At 42.7% G+C, this 15,345-nt stretch overlaps 2 protein-coding genes across 9 annotated transcripts in view; both read right to left on the bottom strand.

The window, feature by feature from the left end:
- Positions 1–8,165, bottom strand: part of H2BC18 (H2B clustered histone 18) — a 31,444-nt gene extending 23,279 nt beyond the window's left edge. For 6 of the 8 annotated variants that reach the window (XR_013398739.1, XR_013398740.1, XM_077948818.1 and 3 more), the window contains exon 1: positions 7,739–8,165. Coding sequence is in view for 5 of the 8 variants with exons in the window: in XM_077948818.1 (XP_077804944.1) it covers positions 7,739–8,115 (377 nt within the window). In the remaining 3 variants the exon portion in view is untranslated. Of the gene's footprint in view, positions 1–494; positions 795–5,083; positions 5,101–7,738 lie in introns of all 8 variants that reach the window. The other 2 variants (XR_013398738.1, XM_077948810.1) reach the window with 2 other exon arrangements.
- Positions 8,166–9,057: 892 nt separating this feature from the next.
- On the bottom strand, positions 9,058–9,492 carry LOC115945177 (histone H3.2). The gene is given in 1 exon segment (NM_001374549.1): positions 9,058–9,492. A coding segment is annotated over 1 exon segment (411 nt). The 5' UTR covers positions 9,489–9,492; the 3' UTR covers positions 9,058–9,077.
- Positions 9,493–15,345: the final 5,853 nt, after the last annotated feature.

The following is a 15,345-nucleotide window of genomic DNA, read 5'->3' as shown; positions in this document are numbered from 1 at the left end:
TTTATCACAAGTAGTAAAGAAACTTTTCCAAGGTCATACAGTCCTTACGTGGGGAAGCTATACTCAAAGCTGATGTTCATCACCACTACAGGATAGTGCCTTCTCAGCAAGAACTACTCTAACAGTGCTAAGAGGAGAAATGGGCAAGGTGGTAAGAGCCAGAATATCTGTTGTTGATGTGGCAGATTCAGCTCTGAACTTATGACCCTAAAATGATCTCCAACCTCAGCTGCCTGAGATGCCTTCAGCATGATATGTGATCATGTGAAAGCTATGTTATATGTATTATTTTTACTACCTCTTCTGCATCCAGATAGGTAGATTGTTTTTTTCCTCTAGAAAAAAAAAAAAAAAAACCCAGAAAAGAACTAAGACAAAAAAACAGGGAGATCTTAGCAGAACCAAGGCAGATTAGATTATATTAGCCTTGAAAACGGTGATAGCAATCAGTGATGTTGAACCTGAAATAATTTAAATAATTATCAGCAACTTACCAGAGCTACATTAGTGGACCACTGGGATCTCTCTTATTTGGGTCTCAGTCTTCCATAAAGTGAAGGGACTATAATTGTCCATCTTCAAGGTTCCTTCTAATTGTGACTCAGGTATAACCCCTTGACTCTTTTAGGAGATTTCTGGCAGTTAATGTCAATACTACCCTTCATATTGCCTCTGAGTTAGCTTAGGTAAGGTCCTTAAATACCCAATGACTTATACTCTGAGGCTTCTAACCTGGTATGTGGACCTTGGTGGTTGCAACTTCACCCAAATCCTCATTCTGTGTTGTGCTGTCCCTAATTTAGAGGGCAAAAGATTTCAAACTCAATTGTTTCTTGTTAAATTCAACTCTTGGAGCTCCACCTGTCATAAATACAACCCCATTTCCCACGTACTCAATTACTTCTGTTTCTCAAATCCATCATTCATCCCAGATATTTAGTGCCTAATGTATTTCAGATATAGTTCTACATAATAGGGATAGAGCAGTGTATGAAACAAAGTACCTACCTTCGTAGGACTTATTCTGAGGAGGTAGGAGGGGAGACAAATGATGTATTACTCAGATATAGTCTAAGTTATTATAACAAATAAGTCTTTTAAAACAGTGGCTTGAATAAGATACAAGTTTATTTATCTCTAATATAACAGTCCAGGGCTAACAAAGCAGTTCTGCCATCCTCATCGCAGGGCTTCTGCCTCTGGGTCCAAAGTAGTTGCCCCAATTCCTGCCATCACATCTGCACCCCAGCCAGTGCAGAGGGTAAGAGGGCAAGGGCAACATATACATATTCTTTTTTACGGCACAAACTAGAAGTAATATATACAACTTCCATTCACATCTCATTGGCCCCAAACTTTGAACAAACCCAGATGCAAGAGAAGCTGGTAAATTAGCCTTTAATTGAGAAGCCATGCGCCCAGAAAGCAGGGAGTTAAAGTATACAAGGAAAGATCATTTTTATGGATATCAGTCTCATTCAGAAATAAACAAGTAAATAAATACATTAGTATTCAGATGGCATATGGAGAAAAATTAAGAAAGTTATGAGAGGCCGGGCACAGTGGCTAACACCTATAATCCCAGCACGTTGGGAGGTCAAGGGGGGTGGATCACAAGGTCAGGAGATCGAGACCATCCTGACTAACACAGTGAAACCCCATCTCTACTAAAAATACAAAAAATTATCCGGGTCTGGTGGCAAACACCTGTAGTCCCAGCTACTCGGGAGCGGAGGTTGCAGTGAGCTGAGATTGCACCACTGCACTCCAGCCTGGGCAAGAGTGAGACTCCATCTCAGAAAAAAAAAAAAAAAAAAAAAGTTATGAGATAAGGAATACCAACAACTGAGGAAAGAAGAGGAGGGGGCTTGTTATCTTACCTAAGATGTTCAGGGAAGACCTCAATGATAGTTGGTAAGGTAACTTCTGGGAAGAGCCTTTTGAGAAAAGGAAATAGCAAGTGCAAACATCCTGAGATAGAAGGGCCTTGATGTATTCAAGGAAGTACAAGGAGAAAATTATGATGAAATGGAGCAAACTAGGGAGTAGTAAGAGAGAAGGTCAGAGAAGTGAATGTGGGCCTTGATGCTGAAGCCATCGGAGGGTTTTCTGTTGGGGAGGAGTAAGGGAATGATATGATCTGACTTATGTTTCAAAAAGTGTACTCTAGCTGCTTTGTGGGAAATACAGGAGGGAGAGAGCAGAATCGAGGCCATTTAAAAAGCCACTGCAAATATTCGACATGTGGAAGCTTGGAGCAGGGAAACAGTGGTGAAGGTGGTGAGATGTGGTTAGATGCTGGACATATTTTGAGTCAAGAGGATTTTCTGATAAATTGCATATGGAAAATAAGAAAAAGCTTATTCACTCACCACTCTAATAGTCACACCAGTCTATAATCCCAGCACTTCGGGAAGCCAAGGCAGGTGGATCACTTGAGCCCATGAGTTCAAGACCAACCTGGGCAACATAATGAGACCCCATCTCTACCAAAAAACTCTAAAAATTAGCCAGGCATGGTGGCATGCACCTGTAGTCCCAGCTACTCTGGAAGCTGAGGTGGAATGATCACCTGAGCCTGGGAGGTCAAGGCTGCAATGAACTGTAATCATGCCATTGCACTCCAGACTGGGTGACAGAGCAAGACCCTGTCTGGAAGAAAAAAAAAGGGGCGGGCATGGTGGTTCACACCTATAATCCCAGCACTTTGGGAGGCAGAGGCAGGCAGGTCACCTGAGATTGGGAGTTCGAGACCAGCCTGGCCAAAATGTGAAACTCCACTTCTACAAAAATATAAAAATTAGCTGGGCATGATGGCTGCCATGTGTAATCCCAGCTACTCGGGGGGTTGAGGCAGGAGAATCACTTGAACCCGAGAGACAAAGGATGCAGTGAGCCAAGATTATGCCACTGTACTCCAGCCTGGGTGACAGAGTGAGACTCCATCTCAAAAAAAAGAAGGAAGAGGGAGAGAGAGAGAAAAGAAATAATAATCACACCCCAAGAAAAGACAGCCTCAAGAAAATCAAGCTACGACCATGGTGAACAATGCTCCAAGGGTTTTGTGATGCTGTAAGCTGAGTATGATGGGCATAAATTGTTTTGCACTCTGCAGGTAGGAAGGTGGGATAGCCAAAGCTGTTCAATATAATATTAAAAAATAAAATCTCGATTGAAGTAAAATAAAAGTTTTCTTAAGAGATATATTAAAGTAAATGGAAATGTTACAACCTGGATGAGGGGTAAGGAATTAATAACCTCTAATCACAGAATAAAAATGGAATGATTGAGAATTCCATCTACCCAAATCAGACAACTAAAAAGTTGAAAGAGGTTACAGTAAAAATTGGGTAAAACTAAATCTTAAAAAAAAAAAATAAAAAAAATAAAAAATTCCAGAGGATACGTGATATACTTGTCACAAAGAAAATTCCAGTTGAATCTTATGGACTTGAGGAATGGATACCTTTGTGTCTCCATCACTTAGCACAATAACTGGTACCATGTAAGTTCTCACAGAATTTTCCTGAACTCTCCAACCAGAGGCAACCTTTCACTCTCAATTCACATAACATTTCCCTCTTACTCCTCTTTTGGGAATAACACATCTTGCTTTAATTGTATTTATCTTTATGCCAGTTTAATTCTCTCTTTTAAATTCATTTACATCTTTTGTATCCTCTAGCTCATTATTTTTTCAAAATAAAATGGATTCAAATAAAAAATTATTAAAGAGGTAAAGTAAAAGAAGATATTACAACCTGGCTGAGGGGCAAAAATTATATGTTCAACGTATATTTGATAATACATACTGAGAAAACACAGCCTACTTTTACTTTTCAAAAGTTTGTTCATGTTGACATTGTGGGACCTAGAAGATTTTTATCAAGTTTTCTATTTTTGCCAAGTCATATGATCTGTTACAGTTCAGCTGGAGTTAACCAAATGTAGAAAAAAAAAAAAACGAAAAACTTCCATAATATCTAGTAATTCTCCAAAACAAGCTTGTTCCTTCCTTGTTGAACACTGACATTCTTTGATAACTCTAACTTTATCCCACAGAGGTCATGTACTTATTTCCCATATGTTGTCCTATGCTTAAATTCCAAATTCAGTTGCATTGACTTTTAGAACAGCTTTAGGAACTGCACCTAGTTTTAAAATACGTTATTTGTCTACAAATTATGACAAAAGATTAAACTGTCATCTTTGTAGGTTTCTACACATACTCCAACTCATTCACTAATCCTTGAAAAGATTATGTAACCAATCTCAATGCCCTGACCCAGGTCAAGCCCATTTCTACATGTGCAGTGTTCTCTGGATCTGATATTTAAAGCCCCTTATCCTGATACTACATACCTTTTTCGTCTTCTGGAATGTGCCTCTCTTCTCATCCTTTTTCAAGGCACTAGAAAAGCAGACCATTTCTCCAGCACCTCAAACCACGGTGAGAAAGCTCAACTCGAATCTCATCATTTTGGCTACGTAGATACATTGGCTCAAGGGAAGATGCCAAGTGTAGTACTCTACCATTCTGAGGATTTTTGAATCTGTAACAGTTGTGTCAACTGGGCAAATAATTATGAAGGGCAATAATCAAGAGTATCCATGCTGGCCGGGCACAGTGGCTCATGCCTGTAATCCCAGCACTTTGGGAGGATGAGGTGGGCAGATCACGACCGTGGTCAGGAGATCAAGACCATCCTGGCTAACATAGTGAAACCCCGTCTCTACTAAAAATACAAAAACAAAATTAGCCGGGCATGGTGGTGGGCACCTGTAGTCCCAGATACTCGGGAGGCTGAGGCGGGAGAATGGCGGGAACCCAGGAGGCAGAGCTTGCAGTGAGCTGAGATCATCCACTGCGCTGCACTCCAGCTGGGGCGACAGAGTAAGACTCCATCTCAAAAAAAAAAAAAAAAGTATCCATGCTAAAGAAGAAAAAAGTTAGAAAAAAGGTAGAGAAAAATATTTACTGGAGTATTTGAACCCACCACTCTCAGATCAATTTTCTAGTGTTCTGTTGACTGAGCAACCAGTCAACAAACTTTCACTGAGAAGCTATTTTATAGTAGGCATTGGGATAGCCTTTGTGGACTACCAAGCAGCATATGTCTCTAACAGAAGACAAACAAGAAAATGTAAAAACAAGAAAAAGAAATTGGCCGGGCGCGGTGGCTCAAGCTGTAATCCCAGCACTTTGGGAGGCCGAGACGGGCGGATCACAAGGTCAGGAGATCGAGACCATCCTGGCTAACATGGTGAAACCCCGTCTCTACTAAAAATACAAAAAAACTAGCCGGGCGAGGTGGCGGGCGCCTGTAGTCCCAGCTACTCGGGAGGCTGAGGCAGGAGAATGACGTGAACCCGGGAGGCGGAGCTTGCAGTGAGCTGAGATCCGGCCACTGCACTCCAGCCTGGGCGACAGAGCGAGACTCCGTCTCAAAAAAAAAAAAAAAAAAAAAAGAAATTGAGGAATAAGGCTACAGTTTACAAAGCTACACAATTGTTCATTGTGCAAGGAGTGAGGCCTTAAGAAAAGACTTCCCTGTGAACTACAATGAGATGAAAAGGTTTCTCAGAGTGAGATTTGAACAAGAGTTTAAAGAACTGACAGACTGATAATAAGTTTCAAGTAGTCTAGAGGACTGAGTACTAAAACTCAGAACAATGTAATAAAAGCACAGAAGAGAAAGGATGTTTTACATGACGGTAGAACATTTAGGCTAAGCTGGAGGACTTGGGAGAACAAGTGAAGAAGGTAAGTTTTGGTTAAATAATAGGTGGCCTTTAGTTTCAGGATGAGGATTTGGAAGTTAATCTTTTGGTCAATGGGTAATAAATGATGGTATTTGTGTAGTTGAGCCAGTTGACAATGCTTTAACAACTTCAAAAGGCCCTGAAAGACATGGTCCTAATCCATAGGAAAAAATGAACTCCTGACTTCAGGACCCTAAGCTAGGAGGAGATTGGATAGACTCTCTTATGGCCCAACTGTATAGAAAATAGACCACTTCGGCCATCTCACTTATTGAGTAACCTTTCCTACCAGAAAATGTGCTATATATTATTTATTTTCTTTCAATGGAAATTTTGGATTCTCAGTTATCTTTCCCTGACCTCTTGTCTGGTGATCAGAAAAAGATGACTAAACAGGGAATCTTAATTTTCTAGTGGAAAAAAAATCATGTATACCACATTTTATATAACTTTTAATTGGGTGTAAATTTGAACTCCAACATCATAAAAAATATTAGTAAAATTCATTTTAAGCACAAAGTTGTTAATTCCCCCCAAGATTTATCAAGAATGGCTTAATTTCAAAGGCTGTCAAGTTAATTATAAACTAAGATTTTCCAGTTGCACCAAGGGCATATTTTATTCGGCAAAAGAAGCATCCACTGGCTTTTGTCAGGATGAGTTATACAAGTTTTGAACTGAGAGGTCTTCAGAAATTCATCCCACATATTAACTGTGGCCTTCTCTACACCACAAATTCCCCTCCACTCATCCTCAAATTGTTTCCTTTCTCAGAACATCTGTGACACAAAGACTGTGACACACCCACAGGTCGATTAACCTGAGTACCCAACACCTATTAAAACATCCACACTCCTGAGAACACTAAAAACCAACCACCTCCTCAGGTCCCACCTCCAGTCTAGCTGAATCAGGAAACCTCAGGATAAGCACCTGGAAGCGGGTTTAACAAGCGCAAAGGTGATTCTAATAATTGGGAAAGTTTGTTACAGAACCAAGACACGGTCCTTGCCCTGGAGGAGGTATTTTCCTGTGGAGAAGGACCTGTAAACAGCCTATGAAGTGCTCAGCTTTCACCAAGAACAAAAACATGGACTGGTAGGGTTAAGGAAAAGTTTGATTGATATGAGGATTAAATCCTGAAGATTAGGGATGTCTTTGGGCGCTGGGGTCTCTCAATCACCAAAGATCAACATTATAGGCTAGGTAGCTTTGTCCCCCCAGACTGTCCTGTGCCTTATGCTTAGCACCCCCGGCCTCTGCCCATTGGATACTTGTAGCACCCCACCTGACAACCCAAAACATCTGTAGATATTGCCAAATACTCCACAGGGGGTGGGGGCGGTGGCAATATATCTCCCTGATTGAAGTCACTGGAATGGAAGTTGGGGGAGGATGGCTAAGTCAGGACCTGCAAAAAGGCTAAGGGACGAAAGCACATGGCTATATTCAACAAAGTTTGTGACAGACGCCTCTAGGTATATGGTTAAGGAAAACAGATTAAAACACTAAGAAATAGAAAGAGGTTGGACTGAGGGTTTCTCATCTGTATAGGAAATCTCATCTCGTTCATTACTTTCAGAAACGAAAAGGAAAACGACTTTCGAGATACAGGTTAAAGGTTGAAGGGGTGGGAAACCACCCCCCGTGCCTCCCTCCCTCCCTCCCTCCCTCCCTCCCTCCAAAACATCCCAGAACGATAGTCAAACCTTTCTAATCTCTTAGTACAGGTAACCAGCAACTCAGTTTAAGACTGGGCGAGGATGACGGAGGGCCACCTCATTTCAGGATTACAAGAAACTCCTTAGTCCTAAACCCGAATGCATCCGTGACCATGGTCACAATCCCCACCTGACCAAAAGCTATCCAACGCTCTGACAAGTGTTTACAGCTGCTATCTCGATTACTGAAGTGGCTCTGAAAAGAGCCTTTGGGGTAAGGTGGTTGATCTATTGCGTCCCTTGCACACCCTTACTTCGAGCTGGTGTACTTGGTGACCGCCTTGGTGCCCTCGGACACGGCGTGCTTGGCCAGCTCGCCAGGCAGCAGCAGGCGCACGGCCGTCTGGATCTCGCGGGACGTGATGGTGGAGCGCTTGTTGTAGTGCGCCAGGCGGGACGCCTCTCCTGCGATGCGCTCGAAGATGTCGTTGACGAAGGAGTTCATGATGCCCATGGCCTTGGACGAGATGCCGGTGTCGGGGTGGACCTGCTTCAGCACCTTGTACACGTAAACGGAGTAGCTCTCCTTGCGGCTGCGCTTGCGCTTCTTGCCGTCCTTCTTCTGCACTTTCGTAACAGCCTTTTTGGAGCCCTTCTTGGGAGCAGGAGCGGATTTTGCTGGATCCGGCATTTTTGCGCGAAAAATGCAACAGAGACTGAAAGAAGTAATTCCCGACTACCACAAAACGGGCTGGTTACGCGCTACTTATAGAGCTTGTATGCAAATGAGGACTCACAAAGTGCTGCGTTTTTATTGGTTAACTTACAATGGTGTCGTCAGAGGGGTGGAGTCTATGTAAATAATAGATTCTGGTCGTGCTTCCTTAGTGGTCACTGGAACAAAAGTCTTGTTATCCAATCAGAATGGTCCATTTCACACTAGCCAGTTTTAAGCTAGGTGAAGCGATAGTTTCAACGGCTAGGGGTTTTTTCTTGGTTTTCACTTTCCATCACAGACTTGCATACGGAAGAAATCTTAACGCCAGCTAGACAAGTTAACCCTTCCCTTGTTTTTGCATTTTTATTCTATACTTTGTGGAAATTTTGTTCTCTTCCTTGAAATAATACCTCAGCCCATATATTTTTAAAAATCGCCAGGTATTTACTCCCGCCCGCTTAAATTACTATTCTGGCTTGGGCACCGCCTGTAGTATGCAATGAGGAAGATGCTGAGCTTTAATTAAACTTATACACTTCTTAAATAAACCTGGAAACGGGTTTATAATTTTTAAGGGACTTGCCCCACCCTTACACTTAGAATCTTCTACATCTCGAAACTCCCCACATTGTCTCTTGCCGCCATGCAAAACTTGACCCACAGAATTGGGAGCCAGAGCTCTGGCCTTAAACCAGGGTGAAAAGGCAGGCTCGGCCGGAACCACAAGGACCATGCCTCTGTGGCTTTTTCTACCGCCAGCCAACTCGCGGCTGGGCTTTGGGTTCTGTAACGTCACCCACCACTACGAGTGCCCCTGGCCCCTGACCGGTGCGCAAGGCAGACGCACGCCAGATGGAGAGCCACTACAGCTGCTCTTGATGAAAACGGCAGTGGCTCTGAAAAGAGCCTTTAGATCGACCACTTAAAAATATGCCTTAGGCCCGCTCCCCGCGGATGCGGCGGGCCAACTGGATGTCCTTGGGCATGATGGTCACGCGCTTGGCGTGGATGGCGCACAGGTTCGTGTCTTCGAACAGCCCCACCAGGTAGGCCTCGCTGGCCTCCTGCAGCGCCATCACGGCAGAACTCTGGAAGCGCAGGTCCGTCTTAAAGTCCTGCGCGATCTCGCGTACCAGCCGCTGGAAGGGCAGCTTGCGGATCAGCAGCTCCGTGGACTTCTGGTAGCGCCGGATCTCCCGCAGGGCCACGGTGCCGGGCCGGTAGCGGTGCGGCTTCTTCACCCCGCCCGTGGCCGGCGCGCTCTTGCGGGCAGCTTTGGTGGCCAGCTGCTTCCTCGGGGCCTTGCCGCCGGTCGACTTGCGGGCAGTCTGCTTAGTACGGGCCATGCTGTATCATTGTTATGAGAGAAGCCAGGCAGTCTTATTTATAGACATAGCTTCGTCTTGATTGGGCATGAAAAGGAAATTTTCAAACTTGTTATCTCATTGGTTAAAATTCAATCCTATTTACCGGGGTGGAAGATTGTTCTGCTAATCTTTCTTCCCTTATTATTTCCCCCTTTCCCGATTCTTTTCTGTAATTTTATCTATCACGGGTTGTTTTTGAAACGTTTCCGTTAAATTGGTGTAACTTTTGTAAAAGCAATGTGTAAAGCGTTTTGCATCCCATTTTAACAGATTTTTTTTTTTTCTCAGAATTCAACTATGGCCTTCTATGAGCGATTAGCCTATGTTTCAGGTTACCTGTTACTGTAGCTCTTCTACCATAGCTAACATTTATTTCATGTCTGGCATTTTGCTCAGCAAGTTAGATGCATTATGTACCATGGATGACCAAAGCTTAGCAAAAAAAAAATGTAACTGAAGGAATGAAAAGATTGAACTTATTTATTTGACCTCCCAACCCAGCCAAAGCCACTTCATCTGGGTAGTGTGCTGGCCTATATTGACCTGATATTAGAGTCTCTGCCTTCCTTTAGTCTTTTCTGCCTGCGATGTGGTTCCCTCTTCCTCATCCTCACATCAATGACCAGTTAGGTCTTGCAGATGATAAACTTCTAAATCAAAGAAGGACAACACCAGAAATATTCATTTCTCCTTTACAATGTAGAATAGTTTGTAAATAAGTGCTTATTAGCCAGATTAAAAGTTAAAGTTTCAAAGCAAATTATTCATCAGTTGCTGACTTGCAAACATTTTATTCAGTAAAGTGTTTTATAATGCTTAAAAGTTTAATATTTTTTTCTGTTCTCTATGAAGAGAGTAAAGATGCTTTGCTTTTTCAATTTCATGTGCTTTGAAGTATGTATTGTTCAGAACAGTAAATATCATAATGGTTATATAGAAGTAACTGATAGTTAAAAGTTGTAGTAGTTAATATAAAACTTTTAATCATATGCTTATTTTACTTAAAAATCATTACAAGCTATAAAAACTCAAACCTGAGAAAAGCAGGCCCGAAAAGCTTAAAACTTACTTTGATGGTGTCATTATGAACTCTCTTCCTACTGAAGTAAAAGTAAAGTAAAAGTGATTTTAAGGGGACTTCCTGAACACTAAACACAATGTAGAAGTCTGTTAGCTTAATTAATATCTTCAAGAGTCTTTCATGGGCAAAAGCATCTTCCTCTCGAGAGATCTAAAATGTACAAAAGTGTAACTGATGTGAACAAATGTTATTGCTCTCTGTGGTCGTTTTGTAATAATGCCTTACAGACAGCAGGTACTACTCAGTGTTTAAAGTTCTTCTGCATATACTTTATCATTTAATCCCTACTCTGTGAAATAGGTGTTACTTTTCTCACTTTACAGATAAGAAAACTGAGTCTCAGAGAAATTATGGCTTGTCCTGGGTAAGTAACAAAGCCTGTGTAATATTCTAAAGCAAAAGAATGAAACTGTAATGATGAAACTTTCTATTTCATTAGGCTTAGAGGATACCTTTTTTGTTTTTCTTTTGAGACAAAGTCTCACTCTGTCACCCAGGCTGGAGTACAGTGGTGGGATCTCTGCTCACTGCAACCTCTGCCTCCTGGGTTCAAGCGATTCTCCTGTCTCAGCCTCCTGAATAGCTGGGACTACAGGCGCAAGCCAACACCCCCAGCTTATTTATTTATTTATTTATATTTTTACTAGAGACAGGGTTTCACCATATTGGTCAGGCTGGTCTCAAACTCCTGACCTCAGGTGATCCACCCTCCTTAGCCTCCCAAAGTGCTTGGGTTACAGGCGTGAGCCCCACGTACCCAGCCAGTACATTTTAAAGCACAAAAGCGTTTTCCCACCATGCAATCACACCATCTAGTATTTCTCAAACATCTACACCCAACTCTTCCCATCAGAAGGGAACACTACCCCATGGAATCTGGATGATAGCCCAAAGCAGCCCACCCAAGCATCCCATTTCTTTGCAATATACTTTCTCTATGATGTATGCACTCTTGACCATAATGTATAGATGTGTTCATTTAAATAAGAAAAGGGCATTCAATCAGAAGAGTAAACTTCTAATGGCTATAGGTATCATTTCTCAGAATAAAACAATCAGATGTATAGTTGCCTTAGAAGTCATCTTTAAGAACAGAATTCAGATCAATTGTTAGTTCAATTTCACCTAGTCCCCACATTGGACACCAGAGTGACATTTCTGTGAAAGGTCTCAACCCACCACTATATCAGAAGCAGCTTTATGGTGCAAAAGAAGCTCTGCTTTTCTGGAGTTGTAACATAGAGGGAATATTCCTCCTAAAATTTTTGAACTGTCCTTCAGCAGAAATTATAAGGGTGTGCAGCTTGAATACTGAGAACTGGAATTTCATTAGGTAGCACGGGAGAATAGACAAGAGAAGATTAAAATTTACCTAACAAGAAATAAACAGGCAAAAGAAAATATTAATAAATGAATTATTAGGTACATAATATTTTGTATGTACATGTGTTTACTTTTAATACAAAAGTAACGGACTAAGTTAAGATAGATGTTCCAATAAGATAGTTTATGTTTCATTTTTGGCTTCAAGTACCCTCAGGGTTACAAGTATCATAAGCTGAGACCAGCTGAATTGTTGGTTTGTGGGTTGGTGAGGCCCTGTGCCTGATTTGATTTTTCTCTTGAATGGTCTGCAGCCCTGGACCAAGTTGAGGAAGACTTGAGAGTGTCAGCTTTTTTCCTTACCCCATTATAAGTTAAACGCATTCCTTAAATATCCTGCTCATTTGATAAAACTTGGCACAGCACCCTTCTCCTTTCTACTGGTCCCTAATACTACCTGTACTCTACAACTCAAATTTTTTACAATTTCTGCCTTTATTATCTAACATATTCCACTGGAATATGTGTTACAGGAAAGGGGTCCCAATCCAGACCCCTAGAGAGGGTTATTTGATATCCGGCAAGAAGGAATTCAGGACCAGTCCATAAAGTGAAAGCAAGTTTATTAGGAAAGTAAAGGAGTAAAAGAATGCTACTCCATAGAGAGAACAACCCTGAGGGCTGCTGGTTGCCCATTTTTATGGTTATTTCTTGATTATATGGTAAACAGCGGTGGGGTGGTGGGCCACGCCTTTAATCCCAGCTACTCCGGAGGCTGAGACAAGATCACTTGAACCCAGGAGGCAGAGGTTGCAGTGAGCTGACATCGCGCCACTGCACTCCAGCCTGGACCGAGAATCGGTCCCCCGCACCCCGCCACCCGCAAAAAATCACTGCCAGTAAGGAACAAACAGCCAAGACGAAGTACTGAGATGTAAAGAGATGTAAAACAGGCCGGGTGCGGCGGCTCACGCCCGTAATCCCAGCAATTTGGGAGGCCGAGGCGAGCGGATTACGAGGTCAGGAAATCGAGACCATCCTGGCTAACACGGTGAAATCCCGTCTCTACTAAAAATATAAAAGAAAAGAAACTAGCCGGGCGTGGTGGCAGGTGCCTGTAGTCCCAGCTACTTGGGAGGCTGAGGCAGGAGAATGGCGTGAACCCGGGAGGCGGAGCTTGAAGTGAGCCGAGATCTCGCCACTGCACTCCAGCCTGGGTGACACTATGAGACTCCGTCTCAAAAAAAAAAAAAAAAAAAAAAAAAAAAGATGTAAAATAATGTGATACATTCTGCGAGAGTTACTAGAGAGTCAGAAAAGGGCAAGAGTGTTTCTTCTCTGCCCTGAAGCAGCCAAGGGGGAAGAAGATATCTGTTGCCAACGCTGGGGTGTTACAGGTGCACACTGCCATGCCCGGCTAATTTTTTGTATTTTAGTAGACACAAGGTTTCACGATGTTACCCAGGCTGGTCTCAAACTCCTGAGCTCAGGCAATCCACCCGCCTCGCCTCACAAAGTGCTAGGATTACAGGGGTGAGCCACCACGCCCGGCCTATATATGTATATTTTTTCTAACACATACTTTTTCTTGGTGCCAACAATGTTTTAAACACTTTACATGTATTAACTCATTTTATCTTCACAAAACCCTATCAAGTAGGTAGTATAAGTATGTCCATTTACAGATTGGGACATGGAGGAATCACAGAGAGGTTAAGAAACTTTCTCATAGTCACACAGTCGGTGCCAAACCAGGTTTCAACTCCAGAGTCTGCCTTTAGTCACTATTCAACACTACTAACATCAAAGAAGTAAGATGTTGATGCAGCATTTATAGTAATTTAAAAGATTAGAAATAACCAACAGCCGGGGTATAGTGGCCCATGCTTGTAATTCCAGCAGCTTGGGAGCCCGAGGTGGGCAAGTTTGTTGGGAGCTGGAGACCAGCCTGATGACATGGCAAAACCCTGTTTCTACAAAAAATATAAAAATTAGCTGGACGTGGTGGTGCATGCACTTGTAGTCTGAGCTACTTGGGAGGCTGAGGTGTGAGGATCGCTGGAGCCTGGGAGATCGAGGCTGCAGGCTGCAGTGAGTTATGATCACACCACTGCACTCCAGCCTGGGCGACAGAGACCCAAAAACAAAACAAAACAACCTCTGACAATGTAGGAATGCTGAAATGAATATTAATTCTAAGTAAAAACTCAACCTATCCCAATTAGCCCAAGACCACTACTTAGTCCACCTAAGCCAAGTTTGTTGACTTGTTACAATGAGGGAGAACACACAACAGAGAAACTGGTGGCAGGGTGATGGGAGGAGGGTGCTCACCAAACAAGAGGAAAATTGGACTTATCATTGATTTTGGGAGAAGAGTGGAGTGTAGTTTTCATAGGCTCAAAGCAAAGCAGGGCTGTGTGAAAGGGTAGGCATAGGATGGGACTTTGAAGTGGATCCAGGGTCTTGTTTCCTTGGAAACTACGAAGTTGAGATAGAGGTGGAATGCTGTGTTCAGAAATCCCTTACTTGAAGTGTTGCACCTGGGTTGAAAATTACTGCGTTTTTTTGTGTCAAGGTGGCTTAGGTCCTTCACTGGAGAAGGGGGATGCTTCATTGTTGCTTGATATGATTTCAAGCAGCCAAAATTCTGATGGTCTTGATTTTGAGCACAAGTTTCTCAGTGAATAAGAAAGGAGTGGTCACTCAAAGAGGGGAGTTAAGAGCCTTTATAGCTGTAGCATGCCCTTGGGAGAAGAATGTTTTCTGTTATTTCTAGGCCGGCTTTATCTCTGTTAGTGCAGCCTAATGAATGGCAGAACAGGTTTTGATTTTCTCAGTCCTAGCGAATTTCTGCTTCTCGAAGTGCATGTTAGTGGTAATGTGTTTTATATCTTACTATCTTATTTTCCCTCCCTTTAATCTATATTTTATTTTATTTAGTTTTTTGAGACAGAGTCTCGCTCTGTCCCCAGGGTAGAGTGCAGTGGTGCGATCTCAGCTCACTGCAACCTCTGCCTCCCGGGTTCAAGCGATTCTCCTGCCTCTTTCTCCTGCCTCAGCCTCCCGAGTAACTGGGACTACAGGCGCGCGCCACCACACCTGGCTAATTTTTGTATTTTTAGGAGAGACAAGGTTTCACTATGTTGGCCAGGCTGGTCTCGATCTCCTGACCTCGTGATCCACCGGCCTCGACCTTCCAAAGTGCTGGGATTACAGGCATAAGCCACCACGCCTGGCCTAACTTATATTTTAAAAATTGAACTTTTCCATGTACTCCTGAACATTAATTAAACATTAAAAACAAACAAACATACAAAACAACAACAACAACCAAAAAGAAAAAAAAACAGGCTGGGCATGGTGGCTCACACTTGTAATCACAGCACTTTGGAAGGCCGAGGCAGGCAGATCATGAGGTCAGGAGTTCGA

The sequence above is a fragment of the Macaca mulatta genome, chromosome 1 (assembly GCF_049350105.2).
Source record: "Macaca mulatta isolate MMU2019108-1 chromosome 1, T2T-MMU8v2.0, whole genome shotgun sequence".
NCBI classification, from domain to species: Eukaryota; Metazoa; Chordata; class Mammalia; order Primates; family Cercopithecidae; genus Macaca; species Macaca mulatta.
This window is presented reverse-complemented; position numbering and strand designations above follow the sequence as displayed.